Source organism: Coregonus lavaretus, assembly GCF_964263955.1.
Source record: "Coregonus lavaretus genome assembly, contig: HAP1_SCAFFOLD_4687, whole genome shotgun sequence".
NCBI lineage: Eukaryota > Metazoa > Chordata > Actinopteri > Salmoniformes > Salmonidae > Coregonus > Coregonus lavaretus.
In genome coordinates, this window is record NW_028164627.1 from 24873 (window position 1) to 45161 (window position 20289).

Here is a 20289-nt window from a genome sequence, read left to right on the forward strand (position 1 = left end):
TGGCAGTGGATGAATGGCACGACAATGGGCCACAGGATCTCATCACGGTATCTCTGTGCATGACATTGATCAAATGCAATTGTGTTTGTTGTCCGTAGCTTATGCCTGCCCATACCAAAAGCCCACCGTCACCATGGGGCACTCTGTTCACAACGTTGACATCAGCAAACCGCTCACTAAACACAACGCCATAAACATGGTCTGCAGTTGTGACGCCGGTTGGACGTACTGCCAAATTCTCTAAAATGACGACGGAGGTGGCTTATGGTAGAGAAATTAGCATTAAATTATCTGGCAACAGCTCTTGTGGACATTCCTGCAGTCATGCCAATTGCACGCTCCCTCAAAACTTGAGATATCTATGGCATTGTGTTGTGTGACAACTGCAAATTTTAGAGTGGCCTTTTATTGTCTCCAGCACAAGGTGCACCTGTGTAATTGTCATGCTCTTTAATCAGCTTCTTGATATGCCACACCTGTCAGGTGGATGGATTATCTTGGCAAAGGAAAAATGCTCACTAACAGGAATGTAAACAAATGTGTGCACAAAATTTGAGAGAAATATTGCGTTTATATTTTTGTTCAGTGTTAGACTATTTTTCTAGATTGCTCTCTGTGAATATCTCTGGATCTATCAAATGTAAAAAAATATATATAAAAAGATCTGTTTAATAATTGTGGTACAATCAATAGTAACAATGGCAGCAGTGTGTACATTAGAAAATCAGATAAAATACTAATTAGTGTGTGTGAAAGAGAAGGATGACTGGTTAGAAAGGTGACATGTCAAATCAGCCACATCAGTTTATTCTGCTCAAACACTACAATACATCATATATAATCATTTCATATCCATACAAAACTCAACTGGAGTATATAAATTATGCTTTTAAATCAGTACAGTACCTCTGATACAGCTTTGGCACAATACATTGCCTGTGGTATACTGTGTGTGTAACAGTTTGAACACTGGTTGCATCTCAATCTAAACACAGTCCAGTGGGGTTGTGCAAGTAGAGGTAGGGGGGGAAGGGAGGTCAAGTGTGGATATGTGTGGGGTTTATGTAAGTTTAGGGTGGGTGGGTGTGTGTGTCAGTATTTGCCCGTCCACCCCTGGCTGCTGATGTTGCTACAGCTGGAGGCATGGCAGCCGGTGTGTAGAGGGGGAGGGGGTATGGGACCAGGGGGACAGGTTGGAGACACCATGCAGCAGTAACCTCCCTCACCCAGCGACATGAGACCACTCTGGGGGTACGACACCCCCACACCACCCTGGGGGAGAAAGAGCAAGAGAGAGATTTAATTTAGGCACAGATTTGATCAGTAGCCTGACAACACTAGGCACATTTAATTCGACACTGAATAATTACTGTCAGTGGCCAGTTTATTAGGTACAACCATCTAGTACCGGGTCTGACCTCCCTTTGCCTCCAGAACAGCCTGAATTCATTCTTCAGGGCATGGAAACGTTGCTCAATTGGTATAATATATGCCATTTAGCAGACACTTTTATCCAAAGCAACTTAGTCATGCCTGCATACATTTTACATTCCCCACACCATTACACCAGCCTGTGATTTTGACACCTGGCAGGATGGGGCCATGGACTCATGCTGATTACACCAAATCCTGACTCCGCCATCAGCATGACGCAACAGGAACCGGGATTCGTCGAACCAGGCAATGTTTTTCCAGTCCTCAATTGTTTAGTGTGATCGTGTGCCCACTGGAGACGCGTCTTCTTGTTTGATAGGAGTGGAACCCGGTGTGGTCGTCTGCTGCAATAGCCCATCCGTGACAAGGACCGACGAGTTGTGCGTTCCAAGATGCCATTCTGCACACCACTTTTGGACTGCGCCGTTATTTGCCTATTTGTGGCCCGCCTGTTAGCTTGCACAATTCTTGCCATTCTCCTTCGACCTCTCATCAATGAGCTCTTTTCGCCCACAGGACTGCTGACTGGATGTTTTTGTTTGTCGCACCATTCTCAGTAAACCCTAGACACTGTCGTGCGTGAAAAGCCCAGGAGGCGGGCGTTTCTGAGATACTGGAACCGGCGCGCCAGGCACCAACGATCATACGACACTCAAAGTCGCTTAGGCCACTCGTTTTGCCAATTGTAACGTTCAATCAAACGGTAACTGAATGCTTCGATGCCTGTCTGCCTGCTTTATATAGCAAGCCATGCATACGTGACTCACTGTCTGTAGGAGCTAACCATTTTCGTGAACAGGGTGGTGTACCTAATAAAATGGCCACTGAGTGTACAGTGGGGGAAAAAAGTATTTAGTCAGCCACCAATTGTGCAAGTTCTCCCACTTAAAAAGATGAGAGAGGCCTGTAATCTTCATCATAGGTACACGTCAACTATGACAGACAAAATGAGGAAAAAAAATCCAGAAAATCACATTGTAGGATTTTTAATGAATTTATTTGCAAATTATGGTGGAAAATAAGTATTTGGTCAATAACAAAAGTTTCTCAATACTTTGTTATATACCCTTTGTTGGCAATGACACAGGTCAAACGTTTTCTGTAAGTCTTCACAAGGTTTTCACACACTGTTGCTGGTATTTTGGCCCATTCCTCCATGCAGATCTCCTCTAGAGCAGTGATGTTTTGGGGCTGTCGCTGGGCAACACGGACTTTCAACTCCCTCCAAAGATTTTCTATGGGGTTGAGATCTGGAGACTGGCTAGGCCACTCCAGGACCTTGAAATGCTTCTTACGAAGCCACTCCTTCGTTGCCCGGGCGGTGTATTTGGGATCATTGTCATGCTGAAAGATCCAGCCACGTTTCATTTTCAATGCCCTTGCTGATGGAAGGAGGTTTTCACTCAAAATCTCACGATACATGGCCCCATTCATTCTTTCCTTTACACGGAACAGTCATCCTGGTCCCTTTGCAGAAAAACAGCCCCAAAGCATGATGTTTCCACCCCCATGCTTCACAGTAGGTATGGTGTCTTTAAGGAATACCTGGGATAGGATAAAGTAATCCCCCCGTGTGGTTCTGGGATTTTTGCTCACCGTTCTTGTGATCATTTTGACCCCACGGGGTGAGATCTTGCGTGGATCCCCAGATCGAGGGAGATTATCAGTGATTTTTTTTCTCATTTTGTCTGTCATAGTTGACGTGTACCTATGATGAAAATTACAGGCCTCTCTCATCTTTTTAAGTGGGAGAACTTGCACAATTGGTGGCTGACTAAATACTTTTTTCCCCCACTGTATATGACACTGTGGTTGTCATAGTTACCTGTGTTACACCACATGGATGAGAGGGGCCAGGTGGATAAGAACCCATCAATCTTTGGGCATGGCTCTGAGGTGGCTGCAAACCCATCATCCCCTGGTAGCTCTGCTGCTGATTGGCTATGACAGGAGAGTAACCTACACAACACACACACACACAGATATAAAGACCCAGCAGATTATTCATAAAACATAAATCAATTGCTTGTTTGTTTAAAGCTAATTCAAAGCTGTATCATTCGCTGTAATATCTGACAAGCAGCAATTCAGGATCACGCTCTCCCCCCCTCTCACTGTAGAGTAGAAGCAGCAGGAAAAGAGACCGGTTCACTGTGAGACCTTAGACTACATCTCTTACAGTGTAACGGCCCCCCTCCCTACTGCCACACACACACACACACACACACACACACACACACACACACACACACACACACACACACACACACACACACACACACACACACACACACACACACAGCTGTGTACCTGTAGGCTGTATGGCCTGGGTAGGTGTGGCAGGTCTTTGGGGTGCTGAGGTAGGATACTGAGTAGTAGAGTAGTAATACACAGGCACCTACAGTACAGAGTTCAACATCATGTCAACACATGGGACTATTCTATCATTCTACCATTCTATGCTACCATTCTATTATGATTGTGTTGTGTTATTCCTACCTGAGTTGGAGGGGATTGACAGTAGCTGGGGGGGTTGTGAGGAGGGGGAGGGGCGGTATAGACGTAACTCTGTGTGGGAGGGGCTAAGGGAGGATATAGAGGCGGAGCTTCCCCCAATGACTGACAGCTCACAGTCATGTGACCAAACTGGGACGACAGGTCCTCTCTCTGAGGACCACAGAGAGCACGTTAACACAGACACGCATACAGACACACACACTAGATTTATACTGTTCATGCATACACTGTTATATCCACAAAAACAAACATGCACGAACACACATAGTACCGTAGAGTATTGCAACTGCTGGGGAGGGTAAGAGACGGACGAATATTGAACCACCTGAGAGAAAGGGAGCGAGAGAGAGAAAGCGTTGTTATTGCCAGAGTCTTCTATTACAAAAACGGGCTCTGTTTATTGCTATTATCGACACGGCTGGAACGCAATTTGGCCAATCCGATTGCGTAGCCAGAACTGTTTATTCATTTAGTATAACTAATGAATAGGTAGATTATTGTATTTGTATACAAATTCTATTTGGTTACTGTGCAATCAGTGTTGTACCTGGGGGACGGTGTGGCCAGCCATTGGCTGCTGCGGCGGAGGGGCCTGCTGCTGAGGCTGGCTTCTTGTTGGCTGCTGGGGGTCGGGGGGGTTGTAGATGGCGGGGGTTCCGTCTGGGTTTAGGAAGGGCTGGCCTGGGGTCAGGGGTCAAGGTTAAACTCCCGATTCCCAATTCCCCTTTCACATATACATGTGTATGTGTGTGTGTACCTGTATGTGGGTTCAGTAATATACTTCCTGGTGGAATCCCGTTCTCAATGGGCACCGTGAGGTAGTTGGAGCCTGTGGTGGGGGCATGGTCATCTGGGAAAGACAGATGATGAGGGAAAGGGAGAGAGGAGGAGAGAAGGTGGGAAAGGGAGAGAGAAGGTGGGAAAAGGAGAGAAGGGAGAAACAGAGAGAAGGTAGACATTAAAGTACATGGTAAAGGATCACGATCGTAGTTCAATTAAATTAGATTGTCTTCTCTACCTCGTGCGTCCCAGCTGTGATTGGCTGTTCGGGCCTTGGGGGCGGGGTTTGGCCTCTGGTAGGCAGAGTCTGAGTCTGTGCTGCTCCAGGGTCGGGGGTCGTTGCTATAGCGACCTGAGTCAGTGCTGCTCCAGTTACTATAGCGACTGTAGTCAGTCTCCGTGCTGCTCTGTCGGCTTGAGCCCGAGTTACCCCTGGTACCCCTATAGGACACACACACACCAGCAAATGATTTAAACTAGTAAACTGGTCATTAAAGGCCCGGTAGTGTGTTCAGCTAAACGCTACTGGTACGGTCAAGATTCAGTACCACTCAGCCACCACACTCACCTAAAGAGCTGCCTTCTCTGGGTCGCAGCATGGGGGCTACCATCCTCTATAGACCTGCAAAGACAACACACACACAGTAATCAGTTATTAATCACAATGTTATTACAACCGTCCATTGGAGAAAATAAAAAAATGTTAACCCAACTTTGTTTTACGTCAAACATAAAAACAATGTTACCTGGTCTCCTGGGGACAGGCAGGCTGTGGAAGACAGAAGAAAGGATAAGAGATGAGAGAGAGAGTGTGTGTGTATGTGTTTGTGTGTGTGTGTACCTCCTGGTTGAAGATCCTTTCTCTAGCTCTCTGGTACTCCTCCTCTCTCTCCTCCATTGATTTGCTCCTCCTCTCCTCGCGTAGTGGGTGAAGCCTTGCCTGGTGGGGGCAGGATCAGAACACAACATCTCAAAATCAGGAACTCTGACAAGGACTTCTAAAAGCTATCCAAATATGCAAGCTTATATAGTACTTACAGTGAGGGAAAAAAGTATTTGATCCCCTGCTGATTTTGTACGTTTGCCCAGTGATAAAGAAATGATCAGTCTATAATTTTAATGGTAGGTTTATTTGAACAGTGAGAGACAGAATAACAAAACAAAAATCCAGAAAAACGCATGTCAAAAATTTTATAAATTGATTTGCATTTTAATGAGGGAAATAAGTATTTGACCCCCTCTCAATCAGAAAGATTTCTGGCTCCCAGGTGTCTTTTATACGGGTAACGAGCTGAGATTAGGAGCACACTCTTAAAGGGAGTGCTCCTAATCTCAGCTTGTTACCTGTATAAAAGACACCTGTCCACAGAAGCAACCAGTCAATCAGATTCCAAACTCTCCACCATGGCCAAGACCAAAGAGCTCTCCAAGGATGTCAGGGACAAGTTTGTAGACCTACACAAGGCTGGAATGGGCTACAAGACCATCGCCAAGCAGCTTGGTGAGAAGGTGACAACAGTTGGTGCGATTATTCGCAAATGGAAGAAACACAAAATAACTGTAAATCTCCCTCGGCCTGGGGCGCCATGCAAGATCTCACCTCGTGGAGTTGCAATGATCATGAGAACGGTGAGGAATCAGCCCAGAACTACACGGGAGGATCTTGTCAATGATCTCAAGGCAGCTGGGACCATAGTCACCAAGAAAACAATTGGTAACACACTACGCCGTGAAGGACTGAAATCCTGCAGCGCCCGCAAGGTCCCACTGCTCAAGAAAGCACATATACAGGGCTGTCTGAAGTTTGCCAATTAACATCTGAATGATTCAGAGGAGAACTGGGGGAAAGTGTTGTGGTCAGATCAAATCAAATCAAATTTTATTGGCCACATGCGCCGAATACAACAGGTGCAGACATTACAGTGAAATGCTTACTTACAGCCCTTAACCAACAGTGCATTTATTTTTAACAAAAAAGTAAAAATAAAACAACAACAAAAAAAGTGTTGAGAAAAAAAGAGCAGAAGTAAAATAAAATAACAGTAGGGAGGCTATATATACAGGGGGGTACCGGTGCAGAGTCAATGTGCGGGGGCACCGGCTAGTTGAGGTAGTTGAAGTAATATGTACATGTGGGTAGAGTTAAAGTGACTATGCATAAATAATTAACAGAGTAGCAGCAGCGTAAAAGGATGGGGTGGGGGGGCAGTGCAAATAGTCCGGGTAGCCATGATTAGCTGTTCAGGAGTCTTATGGCTTGGGGGTAGAAGCTGTTGAGAAGTCTTTTGGACCTAGACTTGGCACTCCGGTACCGCTTGCTGTGCGGTAGCAGAGAGAACAGTCTATGACTAGGGTGGCTGGAGTCTTTGACAATTTTGAGGGCCTTCCTCTGACACCGCCTGGTATAGAGGTCCTGGATGGCAGGAAGCTTGGCCCCAGTGATGTACTGGGCCGTACGCACTACCCTCTGTAGTGCCTTGCGGTCGGAGGCCAAGCAGTTGCCATACCAGGCGGTGATGCAACCAGTCAGGATGCTCTCGATGGTGCAGCTGTAGAATTGTTTGAGGATCTGAGGACCCATGCCAAATCTTTTCAGTCTCCTGAGGGGGAATAGGCTTTGTTGTGCCCTCTTCACGACTGTCTTGGTGTGTTTGGACCATGATAGTTCGTTGGTGATGTGGACACCAAGGAACTTGAAGCTCTCAACCTGTTCCACTACAGCCCTGTCGATGAGAATGGGGGCGTGCTCAGTCCTCTTTTTTTCCCCTGTAGTCCACAATCATCTCCTTTGTCTTGGTCACGTTGAGGGAGAGGTTGTTATCCTGGCACCACACGGCCAGGTCTCTGACCTCCCTATAGGCTGTCTCATCGTTGTCGGTGATCAGGCCTACCACTGTTGTGTCGTCGGCAAACTTAATGATGGTGTTGGAGTCGTGCCTGGCCATGCAGTCATGGGTGAACAGGGAGTACAGGAGGGGACTGAGCACGCACCCCTGAGGGGCCCCCGTGTTGAGGATCAGTGTGGCAGATGTGTTGTTACCTACCCTTACCACCTGGGGGCGGCCCGTCAGGAAGTCCAGGATCCAGTTGCAGAGGGAGGTGTTTAGTCCCAGGATCCTTAGCTTAGTGATGAGCTTTGAGGGCACTATGGTGTTGAATGCTGAGCTGTAGTCAATGAATAGCATTCTCACGTAGGTGTTCCTCTTGTCCAGGTGGGAAAGGGCTGTGTGGAGTGCAATAGAGATTGCATCATCTGTGGATCTGTTGGGGCGGTATGCAAATTGGAGTGGGTCTAGGGTTTCTGGGATAATGCTGTTGATGTGAGCCATGACCAGCCTTTCAAAGCACTTCATGGCTACAGACGTCAGTGCTACGGGTCGGTAGTCATTTAGGCAGGTTATCTTAGAGTTCTTGGGCACGGGGACTATGGTGGTCTGCTTGAAACATGTTGGTATTACAGACTCAGTCAGGGACATGTTGAAAATGTCAGTGAAGACACTTGCCAGTTGGTCAGCACATTTTATTTTATTTTTATTTAACCTTTATTTAACCAGGAAGGGCTCATTGAGATTTAAAATCTCTTTTTCAAGAGCGTCCTGGCCAAGATAGGCAGCACCAAGTCATTACAAAAAATTACAGACAGACAACATGAAAAACTACAAGTAATCTAGTAAAAACCATTCATGAATTCACAAGAGTATAACAATATCAAAAACAGCAAATTAAAAACATTGACAGGTCAGGGAATCAGCCTCAAAATCCTTCATCAGAGATTTAAAAACACCAATCGGGACAAGTTCTTCCAGTTTAAAATTATTTTGTAAGGTGTTCCAAGACGATGGCGCAGAGTACATAAAAGACCTTTTACCAAATTCAGTTCGGACATTTGGAACAGTTAGCAGGATAAAGTCCAGTGAACGAAGAGAGTACCCACCACATTTCTGAACAATAAAAATGCCCAAATAAAAAGGTAGTAAACCCAAAATGGCTTTGTAAATAAAAGTATACCAGTGACTGAGCCTACGAGTGACTAGAGAAGGCCAGCCAACCCTGGTATACAAAGTACAGTGGTGCGTAAGGGTTTTGCAGTTTAAAATAAATCTCAAAGTACCATGATAAAGAGTGTCAATTGATCTCAAACACTGAGCGGAAGCATTCATATATAAAATATCCCCATAGTCTAGTAAAGGCATAAATGTAGCTGATACAAGCCTCCTTCTGGCTTCAAAAGAAAAACAGGCCTTATTCCTAAAATAAAATCCCAATTTCAGCTTCAATTTTTTTGTAAGTTGTTGAACATGCAATTTAAAAGAGAGGCCGTCATCAATTAGAATTCCAATATATTTATATGAGGTTACAACCTCAATCTCCTTGCCCTGACAGGTAGTAACAGGTGAAAGGTTCAGAGGTCTATTTCTTGCATTAGAAAACACCATTAGTTTAGTTTTGTCAGTATTGAGGATAAGCTTCAATTGACACAAGGTATGTTGAACAGTATAAAAAGCAGTTTGCAAGTTCTGGAAAGCTTTTGTAAGAGATGAGGCACAACAGTAAATAACAGTATCATCAGCATAAAAATGAAGTTGTGCATTTTGGACATTTTTGTCTAAATCATTAATATAAATAGTGAATAAGAGAGGACCAAGTACAGAGCCCTGGGGCACACCATTCAGGACAGACAATTTAACAGACATAAGCCCATCAAATTGAGTGCACTGAGTTCTATCAGACAGATAGTTAGCAAACCATGCAACTGCATGCTCCGAAAGACCTACACTCAACAATCTCTGCCTTAGTATAGCATGATCAACTGTATCAAAAGCCTTAGAGAGATCAATAAAAAGTGAGACACAGTGCTGTTTTTTGTCAAGGGCTTCAGTGATATCATTTAAAACCTTCATGGCTGCTGTAATTGTGCTATGCTTCTTCCTGAAGCCCGATTGATACATTGATAAAATAGAGTTAGTAAATAAAAACTCTTTTAGCTGTTCACTTACAAGGGTTTCAAGTATTTTCACCAGGGGTGACAGCTTTGAGATTGGCCTATAATTATTTAAAAGAGTTGGATCTCCCCCTTTTAAAAGTGGTAGGACAAATGCTGATTTCCAGATCTTTGGAATTTCATTACATTCCAGGGTTAGATTGAACAGATATGTAAGTGGTTCAGCTATGAAATCAGCTGCCAGATTTAAAAAGCAGGGATCCAAAAGATCAGGACCTGCAGGCTTTCTTTGATCTAAGGATTTCAGGGCTTTATGTACCACCTGCACTGAGAATGGCAGAAAACTAAAAGTTTGACCAGCTCTCACTGGTTCATCCACACAGGGTTGTACAGAGACAGAGGACACTGGTTCATCCACACAGGGTTGTACAGAGACAGAGGACACTGAATCAAACAGCCTACCAGATGATACAAAGTGCTCATTGAAACAATTCAGCATTTCAGTTTTGTCATATATAGCAACAGAGTCCTTCAAAACACATGACGGTAATTCATTAACATTACTGTTACCAGACATAGACTTAATAGCATTCCAAAACTTTCTAGGGTCATTCAGGTTATCAGTGGTAACAGACATAAAATATTCAGACTTGGCCTTCCTGAGAAGAAAAGAACACTTGTTTCTTAACTGCCTAAAAATAAGCCAATCAGCATCAGAACAAGATTTCCTTGCTTTAGCCCAGGCTAGATTACGGTCGTGAATAATACAAGACAGCTCAGAAGAAAACCATGGATTATCCCGCCCTTTAACCCTGAACCTGCGGAATGGTGCATGTTTGTTTACTATTTGGAAAAAACCATCATGAAAGAATATCCAGGCAGTTTCCACATCAGGGATAAGCTCAATCTTGCTCCAGTCAAAATAAAACAAATCATGAAAGAAAGCCTGCTCATTAAAACACTTCAAATTTCTCTTACGAATAAAACTTGGATTTGTCTTTGGAACCTTAGTATTTCTAACAGCAACAACAGCACAATGGTCACTTAAATCATTACAAAAAACACCAACCGCAGAATATTTATGTGGAACATTTGTCAATATCAAATCAATCAGGGTAGATTTATCAGGGCATTTAAGATTTGGGCGAGTGGGTGAATTAATCAACTGGGTAAGATTCATAGAATTACAAAACATTTTTAAATCATCAGACACCGGCTTTAACCAACACCAGTTGAGATCACCAATCAAGATCATTTCACTGTAAAGAAGTTTAGACATAAGGTGTGTCAAAGAAGAAAATGCATCACCAAGAGCAGAGGGGGGTCTATAACAGCCAATCACAGTTATAGAGAGGCCCTTTGAAACCTCAATATTCAAAGCAAGAAATTCCAACTGTTTACAAATAGTTTCAGACTTTGCCACACTTACATGGAATTTAGATTTTACATATATAGCCACACCCCCACCTTTCTTAACCCGATCTGCACGATAAACATTGTAACCACTTATACAAATATCCTTATCAAAAATAGACTTGCTGAGCCAGGTTTCCGAAAACACAATTACATCAGCATCAGTTGATTTAGCCCAAATCCTAACCCCATCAATTTTTGACAACAGGCTGCGTACATTTAAATGAAAAATACCAAAACCAGATCTTGATTTAAAATCAGAGGGGGTTTGGAGACATTGCATATCAGGGCCAGGGTTAGGTTGCACGTTACCTGATATCAACAACAGAAGAATAACTAGGCACCTCTGTTTAATAACCTTGCACGGCTTCTCTTTTTTAAGAGACCTACTGCAAGCGAATTCTACAAGTGAGTTTCCAGACAATACAAAACAGTCATTTAAAACCATTAGACTTTGGTAGTGACACAAATTCGTACTGTTCACATCATGCCACAAATGCATCGGCACTTGGACGAGTGGACCGAGTGAAAAAGAGCGAGTTCCTGCAGACAAAATGTCTAATGGACGCGAGAGTACATTGTCAGATGTACTCACCCTGCGACAATGTTCGTTTTCTCCAGAGTTCAATAAAGTCAGTGCACAAAGCAATACCACGTAAATTGTCATTTTCTCTGACCAAAAAACAAGAGGCCAACGAAGGTAAGTGGAGAGAGGGACAGCGTGTATGTGAGTCAATGTGAGTGTTTGCGCGTGTGAGTAGATTGGGTGTTGAGGGCGATAGAGAGAACGGGTTGAGCTGCCACTGACAGCCAGGCGAAGAGCAAGGAGCAGCTCGGACAAGACACTCCGCGGACTAACGAGGAACTCAGGCCAGCCAGAGATAGGGTTACTTTGGTAAACTTCAAGTAATGAAGTTCCGAGTTGAGGAGGACCCGTGATCTTTACACCAGCAAAAATAAAATAGTTTGCACTACGCAACAACGAAGTTACGCAACCATAAATAAATAGATTATTAGTAGGTTAAAATGTACTAGTCACAAACAAACGACTTGACAAACGACTTGACATGCTGCCATCTTGGATTGCAAATACAATTCTTGGAGTACAAATACATGCTCGGAGTACACGTCCTGGTAATCCATCTGGCCCTGCGGCCTTGTGAATGTTGACCTGTTTAAAAGTCTTACTCACATCGGCTACGGAGAGCGTGATCACATAGTCATCCAGAACAGCTGGTGCTCTCATGCATGCTTCAGTGTTGCTTGCCTCGAAGCGAGCATAGAAGTGATTTAGCTCGTCTGGAAGTCTTGTGTCACTGGGCAGCTCGCGGCTGTGCTTCCCTTTGTAGTCTGTAATAGTTTTCAAGCCCTGCCACATCCGACGAGCGTCAGAGCCAGTGTAGTACGATTCAATCTTAGTCCTGTATTGACTCTTTGCCTGTTTGATGGTTCGTCGGAGGGCATAGCGGGATTTATTATAAGCGTCCGGGTTAGAGTCCCGCTCCTTGAAAGCGGCAGCTCTACCCTTTAGCTCAGATGAGACCAGAATCGAGCTCTTTGGCATCAACTCAACTCGCCGTGTTTGGAGGAGGAGGAATGCTGCCTGTGACCCCAAGAACACCATCCCCACCGTCAAACATGGAGGTGGAAACATTATGCTTTGGGGGTGTTTTTCTGCTAAGGGGACAGGACAACTTCACCGCATCAAAGGGACGATGGACGGGGCCATGTACCATCAAATCTTGGGTGAGAACCTCCTTCCCTCAGCCAGGGCATTGGAAATGGGTCGTGGATGGGTATTCCAGCATGACAATGACCCAAAACACACGGCCAAGGCAACAAAGGAGTGGCTCAAGAAGATGCACATGAAGGTCCTGGAGTGGCCTAGCCAGTCTCCAGACCTTAATCCCATAGAAAATCTGTGGAGGGAGCTGAAGGTTTGAGTTGCCAAACGTCAGCCTCGAAACCTTAATGACTTGGAGAAGATCTGCAAAGAGGAGTGGGACAAAATCCTTCCTGAGATGTGTGCAAACCTGGTGGCCAACTACAAGAAACGTCTGACCTCTGTGATTGCCAACAAGGGTTTTGCCACCAAGTACTAAGTCATGTTTTGCAGAGGGGTCAAATACTTATTTCCCTCATTAAAATGCAAATCAATTTATAACATTTTTGACATGCGTTTTTCTGGATTTTTTTGTTGTTATTCTGTCTCTCACTGTTCAAATAAACCTACCATTAAAATGATAGACTGATCATGTCTTTGTCAGTGGGCAAATGTACAAAATCAGCAGGGGATCAAATACTTTTTTTCCCCTCACTGTATTTCCCTCATTAAAATAAAAATCAATTTATAACATTTTTGACATGCATTTTTCTGGATTTTGTTGTTGTTATTCTGTCTCTCACTGTTCAAATAAACCTACCATTAAAATTATAGACTGATCATTTCTTTGTCAGTGGGCAAACGTACAAAATCAGCAGGGGATCAAATACTTTTTTCCCTCACTGTATATACTACTAAGAAAACAGACAGAGAGAGAGAGAGAGCTACCTGGTTGTCTTCTGCGTTGTCTCTCTTCAGTATGGTTCTCCACTGACTCTCCTCTCCTCTCTCCTCCTGGACATAGTCCATAAACCTCTGCTCTGGTCTACACACACATACAGAAATATAGAATAATACAACAACAATAATATATGTCCTTTAGCAGACACTTTTATGTCCAAAGCGACTTACAGTAGTGAGTACACACGTTATTGTATGGGTGGCCCCAGCGGGAATCGAACCCACAATCCTGTTGTTGCAAGCGTACTGATATACCACAGAGAAGAGAGAGCTACGTACATGCGTGTGTTACTGGTGCTGTTGATGATGACAGATTTGCCAGTCTGGTCCACATTGTGTTCCATGCCAAAGTAGGCTGCTACCCGGTGGACCAACATACGATGGTAGGAAGACATGTGAGGGAATTTCTTATAGGGACTGAGAGAGGGAGGGGGAGAGAGAGGGAGAGAGAGAGAAAGAGAGAGAGAGGGGGGAGAGAATAATGAGGGAGGGGATGACAGTCTTGCTTAGACAAATAATATTTGCATTTAAAAAAAGAATGGCCACACACACACACACACACACACATACCCGTTGTCTGTGATGAAGTCGATCATCTCCTGCTCCAGTTTCAACAGCATCATCCTGTCCCTGAAAGATGACATCACCATGACATCATATTATTACCATGACATCATCATGACATCATTGCCAGCCAAGCAGTTTCACACACACACACACACACACACACACACACACACACACACACACACACACACACACACACACACACACACACACACACACACACACACACACACACACACACACACACACACACACACACACACACACACACACACACACACACACACACACACACACACACACACACACACACACACACACACACACACACACAGGAGTTTTCTGTACCTGGGGTTGCTGTTCAGGGTGGTGATGATAAACTGGTGCAGGTCAATCCCAGTAGAGTCTGTGTATTCCTGACTGGTGTCTGAGATGATTAACGTGGGCACGTTTGGTTCTTTGCTCTGCTCTTCCTCCTCATTGTCATGGCAACCTGGCAGCATGGTGACTTCAACAGAGCTCTAAAACATCAAACATTACATGATGTGTGTGTGTGTTGTATGTGTGTGTGTTGTATGTGTGTGTGCTGTGTGTGCGTGTTTTGTGTGTGTGTGTTGTATGTGTGTTTTGTGTGTTTTGTGTCTGTGTGTGTGTTGTGCGTGCGTGTTTTGTGTGTGTGTCTTATGAGTGTTTGTGTGTGTACGTGTGTGTTGTGTGTTACCTGGCTGTCCTGGGTGGTGTCAGCAGGGGAGGGTGGGGATGACTCATCACACACAGCCATGCTCCTCACCAACCTGCCTTTGGCCTGAAACAAGCAACAACATTAACCAATGAAATAGCCCCAGAAGTGCAAACCCTGCCCACCCGGGGCTAAATCAAGTGTATTTGACCAAGTCTGACACATATACATACACAACAGTGATATCTAGGGCTCTACGTAGTGTAGGTGTGTGACAGAAACAGAGCATACCTTGGTTCTCTTCCTGGCTGGTTGCCCCTGGTTACTGACTGGTTTCTGTGGGACAAAAAGTGACAAATCATCACACAGTGACATCACATGGCATTCCTCAACCACATCCTCGGGGACCACCAGTCATGTCACCTATCTGATCTATAATAACACCTCATTCAGTCGCAAGTCTTACCTGCTGCTCCACCTTTCTGTTGTCATGGTGACACTCCTCCTCTGTGGCAAGGGGGGGTGAGGATGGCGGAGGGGAGGAGCATAACTCGTCACATGACCTTAGCCCTGAGGATTCTGGGACGATTGCTTCAGACATCCTCTCTGAAAATTACAAAACACACACGTCAGTTACTGATTCAAACACACACACACACCTACTTAATGTCACTTGCAGATCCCATATAACAGCTATTACTTATGCTGCCTCTCTCTGACCTCTTTCCCCCTTTACAACACACCCCATGGCTGCCTGGTTGGGTCTAAGGGTGTGTACATGAGTGTGTGTGTACATAGTAAATGTGTGTGTGCGCAGTGAGAGTGTATGCGTAACGTGTGTGTTCTTAGGCTTTTCTTAGTAACAGCAGCTGTGGGAGGCATCATCCGATCTGCCGGCAGCAATATTCCCAGAATTCCGAGCTGAGCTCCTGATCCCACTGATGGGAAAAACCACATTCCGGCCAGCGCTCCAACCCCTTGGACAGGAACACTTATTCCTGTAACACCACAGTGTCATAGGGGACACTTATTTATGGAACACCACCCTATTGGAGTTATGATTACTAATGTTATGTCTAAAGCAATTAGTATAATAGATAGATTGGGCAGACATGGCCTGCGTTTCTAATTGACCCTTTTCCCTATGTAGTGTCTGGTCCAAAGTAGTGCACTGCATATGGAATAGGGTGCCATTTGGGACACAACCATGGCTACAAAGAAAGTGGATTACATAGATCCAGAAAGAGGGGTGAAGAGATTTAGGGGACGAACAGAGAGAGATGGGTGAGACAGAGAGAGATGAGGGAGAGATGAGAGAGAGAGGGAAGGAGGGTGAGAGGGAGGGAGAGAGATGGGGAGAAGCAGTGAAGAACTGAGTGAGAGACAGACAGAGAGATGGGGTGATGAAAAGAGAGAGAGATCAGAGAGAATGCTCAGAGAGGGATGGAAAAGAGGGTAGGGAAAGTGTAGAATCAGCAGGAAGAGGAGAGTGGAGCATATGGCTGCTGGGTTGAACTGATCACCGTGGTAACAGAGCTTTATGGGAGGTTTTAAGGAGGAGAGAGGAGCGTTTTAGCTGAACACTGCAGAAACTGTGACACGCTTGTTGGAGTGTGACAGATGGAGGCGGGACGCAGGGAACTTAGTGTGTGTGTCTGTGTGTATTTAGGCCGGTGCACCATCATTAATCTGCTGATCCAACTGCCCCTGTGGCCGAGGAGAGAGACGGTTAGTAACCAGTTCTTCACCTGCAGAAAATAGTGGTTTTGCACCCATATCGAGTAGCCTACTACACTATACTGAACAAAAATATAAATGCAACATGCAACAATTTCAACAATTTTACTGACTTACAGTTCATATAAGGAAATCAGTCAATTGAAATAAATAAATTAGGCCCTAATCTATGGATTTCACATGACTGGGCAGGGGCGCAGCCCACTGGGGAGCCAGGCCCAGACAATCAGAATGAGTTTTTCCCCACAAAAGGGCTTAATTACAGACAGAAATACTCCTCAGTTGCATCAGCTGTCCGGGTTGCTGGTCTCAGACAATCCCGCAGGTGAAGAAGCCGGATGTGGAGGTCCTGGGCTGGCGTGGTTACATGTGGTCGGCGGTTGTGAGGCTGGTTGGACATACTGCCAAATTCTCTAAAACGACGTTGGAGGCGGCTTATTGTAGAGAAATGAATATTAAATTCTCTGGCAACAGCTCTGGTGGACATTCCTGCAGTCAGCATGCCAATTGCATGCTCCCGCAAAACTTGAGACATCTGTGGCATTGTGTTGTGTGGCAAAACTGCACATTTCAGAGTGGCCTGTTATTGTTCCCAGCAATAATGATCTGTGTAATGATCATGCTTTATAATCAGCTTCTTGATATGCCACACCTGTAAGGGGGATGGATTATCGTGGCAAAGGAGAAATGCTCACTAACAGGGATGTAAACAAATTTGTTCATAACATTTGAGAGAAATAAGCTTTTTGTGCATATGGAACATTTCTGGGATATTTTATTTCAGCTCATGAAACATGGAACCAACACTTTACATGTTGCATTTATATTTTTGTTCAGTATAGTTCAGGGGGGAAAAAAATATAAATATCTGTATAACGTTGTTTTCGACCTGTATGGCCAACCCGAGACTGGAACCTTACTCACAACAACAACAACACTTAGTACCTGCAGTGGGCTAACCACTGGTCAACCAGAGTCATGGTAGACTGGGGGCCAAACGTGTACGTACAGTGCATTCGGAAAGTATTCAGGCCCCTTGACTTCTTCCACATTTTGTTAGGTTACAGCCATATTCTAAAATGGATTAAATTGTTTTTTTCCCTCATCAATGTACACACAATACCCCATAATGACAAAGAAAAAACCGGTGTTTAGAATTTTTTGCAAATGTATTAGAAATAAAAAATGGAAATATCACATTTACATAAGTATTCAGACCCTTTACTCAGTACTTTGTTGAAGCACCTTTGGCAGCGATTACAACCTCGAGTTTCTCCCCTTCTTCTCTGCAGATCCTCTCAAGCTCTGTCAGGTTGGATGGGGAGCGTCCCTGCACAGCTATTTTCAGGTCTCTCCAGAGATGTTCGATCGGGTTCAAGTTCGGGCTCTGGCTGGGCCACTCAAAGACATTCAAAGTCTTGTCCTGAAGCCACTCCTGCGTTGTCTTGGCTGTGTGTTTAGGGTCATAGTCCTGTTGGAAGGTGAACCTTCGCCCCAGTCTGAGGTCCTGAGCGCTCTGGAGCAGGTTTTCATCAAGGATCTCTCTGTGCTTTGCTCCGTCCATCTTTCCCTCGATCCTGACTAGTCTCCCAGTCCCTGCCGCTGAAAAACATCCCCACAGCATGATCCTGCCACCACCTTGCTTCACTGTAGGGATGTTGCCAGGTTTCCTCCAGACGTGACGCTTGGCATTCAGGCCAAAGAGTTCAATCTTGGTTTCATAAGTCTTGGTGGTTTCAAACTTCTTCCATTTAAGAATGATGGAGGCCACTGTGTTCTTGAAGACCATCAATGCTGCAGACATTTTTTGGTACCGTTCCCCAGATCTGTGCCTCAACACAATCCTGTCTCGGAGCTCTACGGACAATTCCTTCGACCTCATGGCTTGGTTTTTTCTCTGACATGCACTGTCAACTGTGGGACCTTATATAGTCAGGTGTGTGCCTTTCCAAATTATGTCCAATCAATTGAATTTACCACAGGTGGGCTCCAATCAAGTTGTAGAAACATCTCAAGGATGATCAAAGGAATCAGGATGCACCTGAGCTCAATTTCGAGTCTCATTGCAAAGGGTCTGAACACTTATGTAAGTAAGGTATTTCTGTTTTTTATTTGTAATACATTTACAAACATTTCAAAAAACCTGTTTTTGCTTTGCCATTATGGGGTATTGAGTGTAGATTGATGAGGGAAAAAAGGTATTTAATCCATTTTAGATTAAGGCTGTAACTTAACAAAATGTGGACAAAGTCAAGGGGTCTGAATACTTTCCTAATGCACTGTATGTGTGTGTGTATGTATCATATTTCTCTGTAGAATCCATTTGACCCACTGAGATGATATAACCATAGTGGCCAGTCAAGCTACTAATCGGGGTGTTTGTGTGTGGCATTCCTGTGCCCTGGCTGAACTAAGACACATTATATTTTTACCCCTAAAGACCTCCTGCTCACAGCCTTCATTGGGCTGTCAACTAAACCTCTCTCTCCTTACTCCCCCCTCCTCTAACTCGCTCCCTCTCTGTCTTCCTTTCTTCATCTTCCTCTCTCTACCTCTCTCTTTCGCTCTCTCCCTACTTCCCCCTCTCACTCTCTTTTTCTTTTTTTCTCTCTCTCTCTCTCTGGGAGGACCGGAGCACACACCGTCACTGCCAGTTCACCACGTACTTCAGTTGCCGTTTGACCTAATTATTCCTCCGGTAAACCGAGAAGGTAGCCTGCGTACAGGGCCCATTCAGCAAAACTTGTCCAAATAAATGAATTGTCAAGGACAAAGCAAAACCGGTATCTGGTGTTTGTGGACATGTATCATACATTTAGCAACAATATCTGACTGACCATGTGGACTTGTCTGTCAGCGCTCAGTATGAAAATAGATAAAGCCTTTTGGCCGGGGGATGACTAACCTATGACTAACCTATGGCTATAGGCTTATCTATAAAAACTGTAACAACCCGAAGGCGAAGACACAGAACAACTCGATAGCACAGCGACATAAACAACAACAACAACAACATCATCATCACAGGATCAGAATAGTACACAGTAACAACATCAACTTCAGTAAACGGTGTGAGTGTGTGTTTATTTTACCTCGCGGGAGATGATTCGTTAACCGGGAGCTCCTCGAGCGCCGTGTCCGTGTCAAATCCGCCTCAGCCGTGTCCGTGTCCGTCCCGCCTCAGACGCTCGGGGGTCCGCTCTTTTTAGATGTGTCTTTTTGAGCGAGTCACTGTTGGTTTCCCCTAAGCGCCTATCGCTTTTCTATCTGTCAGAGACACCGGCACAGTGCACGAGCTGCCTCTCTCTCCACCCACTCGCTGTATCTCCAACACACGCACACCAGCTCTCCTGCACTTCCACTGCAAGGCACGCGCACGAAATTCTCTCTCTCTCTCTCTCTCTCTCTCTCTCTCTCTCTTTCTCTCTCTCTTTCCCATGTATCTATCCATGTATATATCTATCTCACACACACTGTGATACACAGTAGCCTAGTTGTCACCTGCTAGTCTAGGTTTAGGCGGTATGGTTGGCACGGCGTGCAGTGATGGAGACTGGGTGTCGGCCTCATCTCCCCATGGCACACTGTCAGAAATAGACCCACCTATTATATAAAGCCTATTAGAAAGACGACAGCTGTTTGTTTGTGTGTGTGTGT

General features: G+C 44.8%; 1 protein-coding gene across 2 annotated transcripts; it reads right to left on the reverse strand.

The window, feature by feature from the left end:
• Positions 1 to 770: 770 nt before the first annotated feature.
• arpp21 (cAMP-regulated phosphoprotein, 21) lies at positions 771 to 19901 on the reverse strand. 2 transcript variants are annotated; one of them, XM_084191871.1, is made up of 19 exons: positions 19725 to 19901; positions 15362 to 15501; positions 15187 to 15231; positions 14938 to 15021; positions 14565 to 14737; positions 14220 to 14279; positions 13929 to 14066; positions 13638 to 13734; positions 5573 to 5671; positions 5478 to 5500; positions 5300 to 5353; positions 4970 to 5172; positions 4709 to 4801; positions 4499 to 4632; positions 4223 to 4276; positions 3934 to 4101; positions 3745 to 3832; positions 3260 to 3393; positions 771 to 1272 (listed from the first exon to the last, which is right to left on the reverse strand). In XM_084191871.1, the coding sequence occupies exons 2-19, from the start codon at positions 15494 to 15496 to the stop codon at positions 1093 to 1095; spliced, it is 1962 nt and encodes a 653-aa protein (XP_084047997.1). In that variant the 5' UTR covers positions 15497 to 15501; positions 19725 to 19901; the 3' UTR covers positions 771 to 1092. The 2 variants fall into 2 exon arrangements, with proteins under 2 accessions (XP_084047997.1, XP_084047996.1); XM_084191870.1 differs by having other exon boundaries at positions 5478 to 5671; positions 19725 to 19805.
• Between the last annotated feature and the right edge of the window lie 388 nt (positions 19902 to 20289).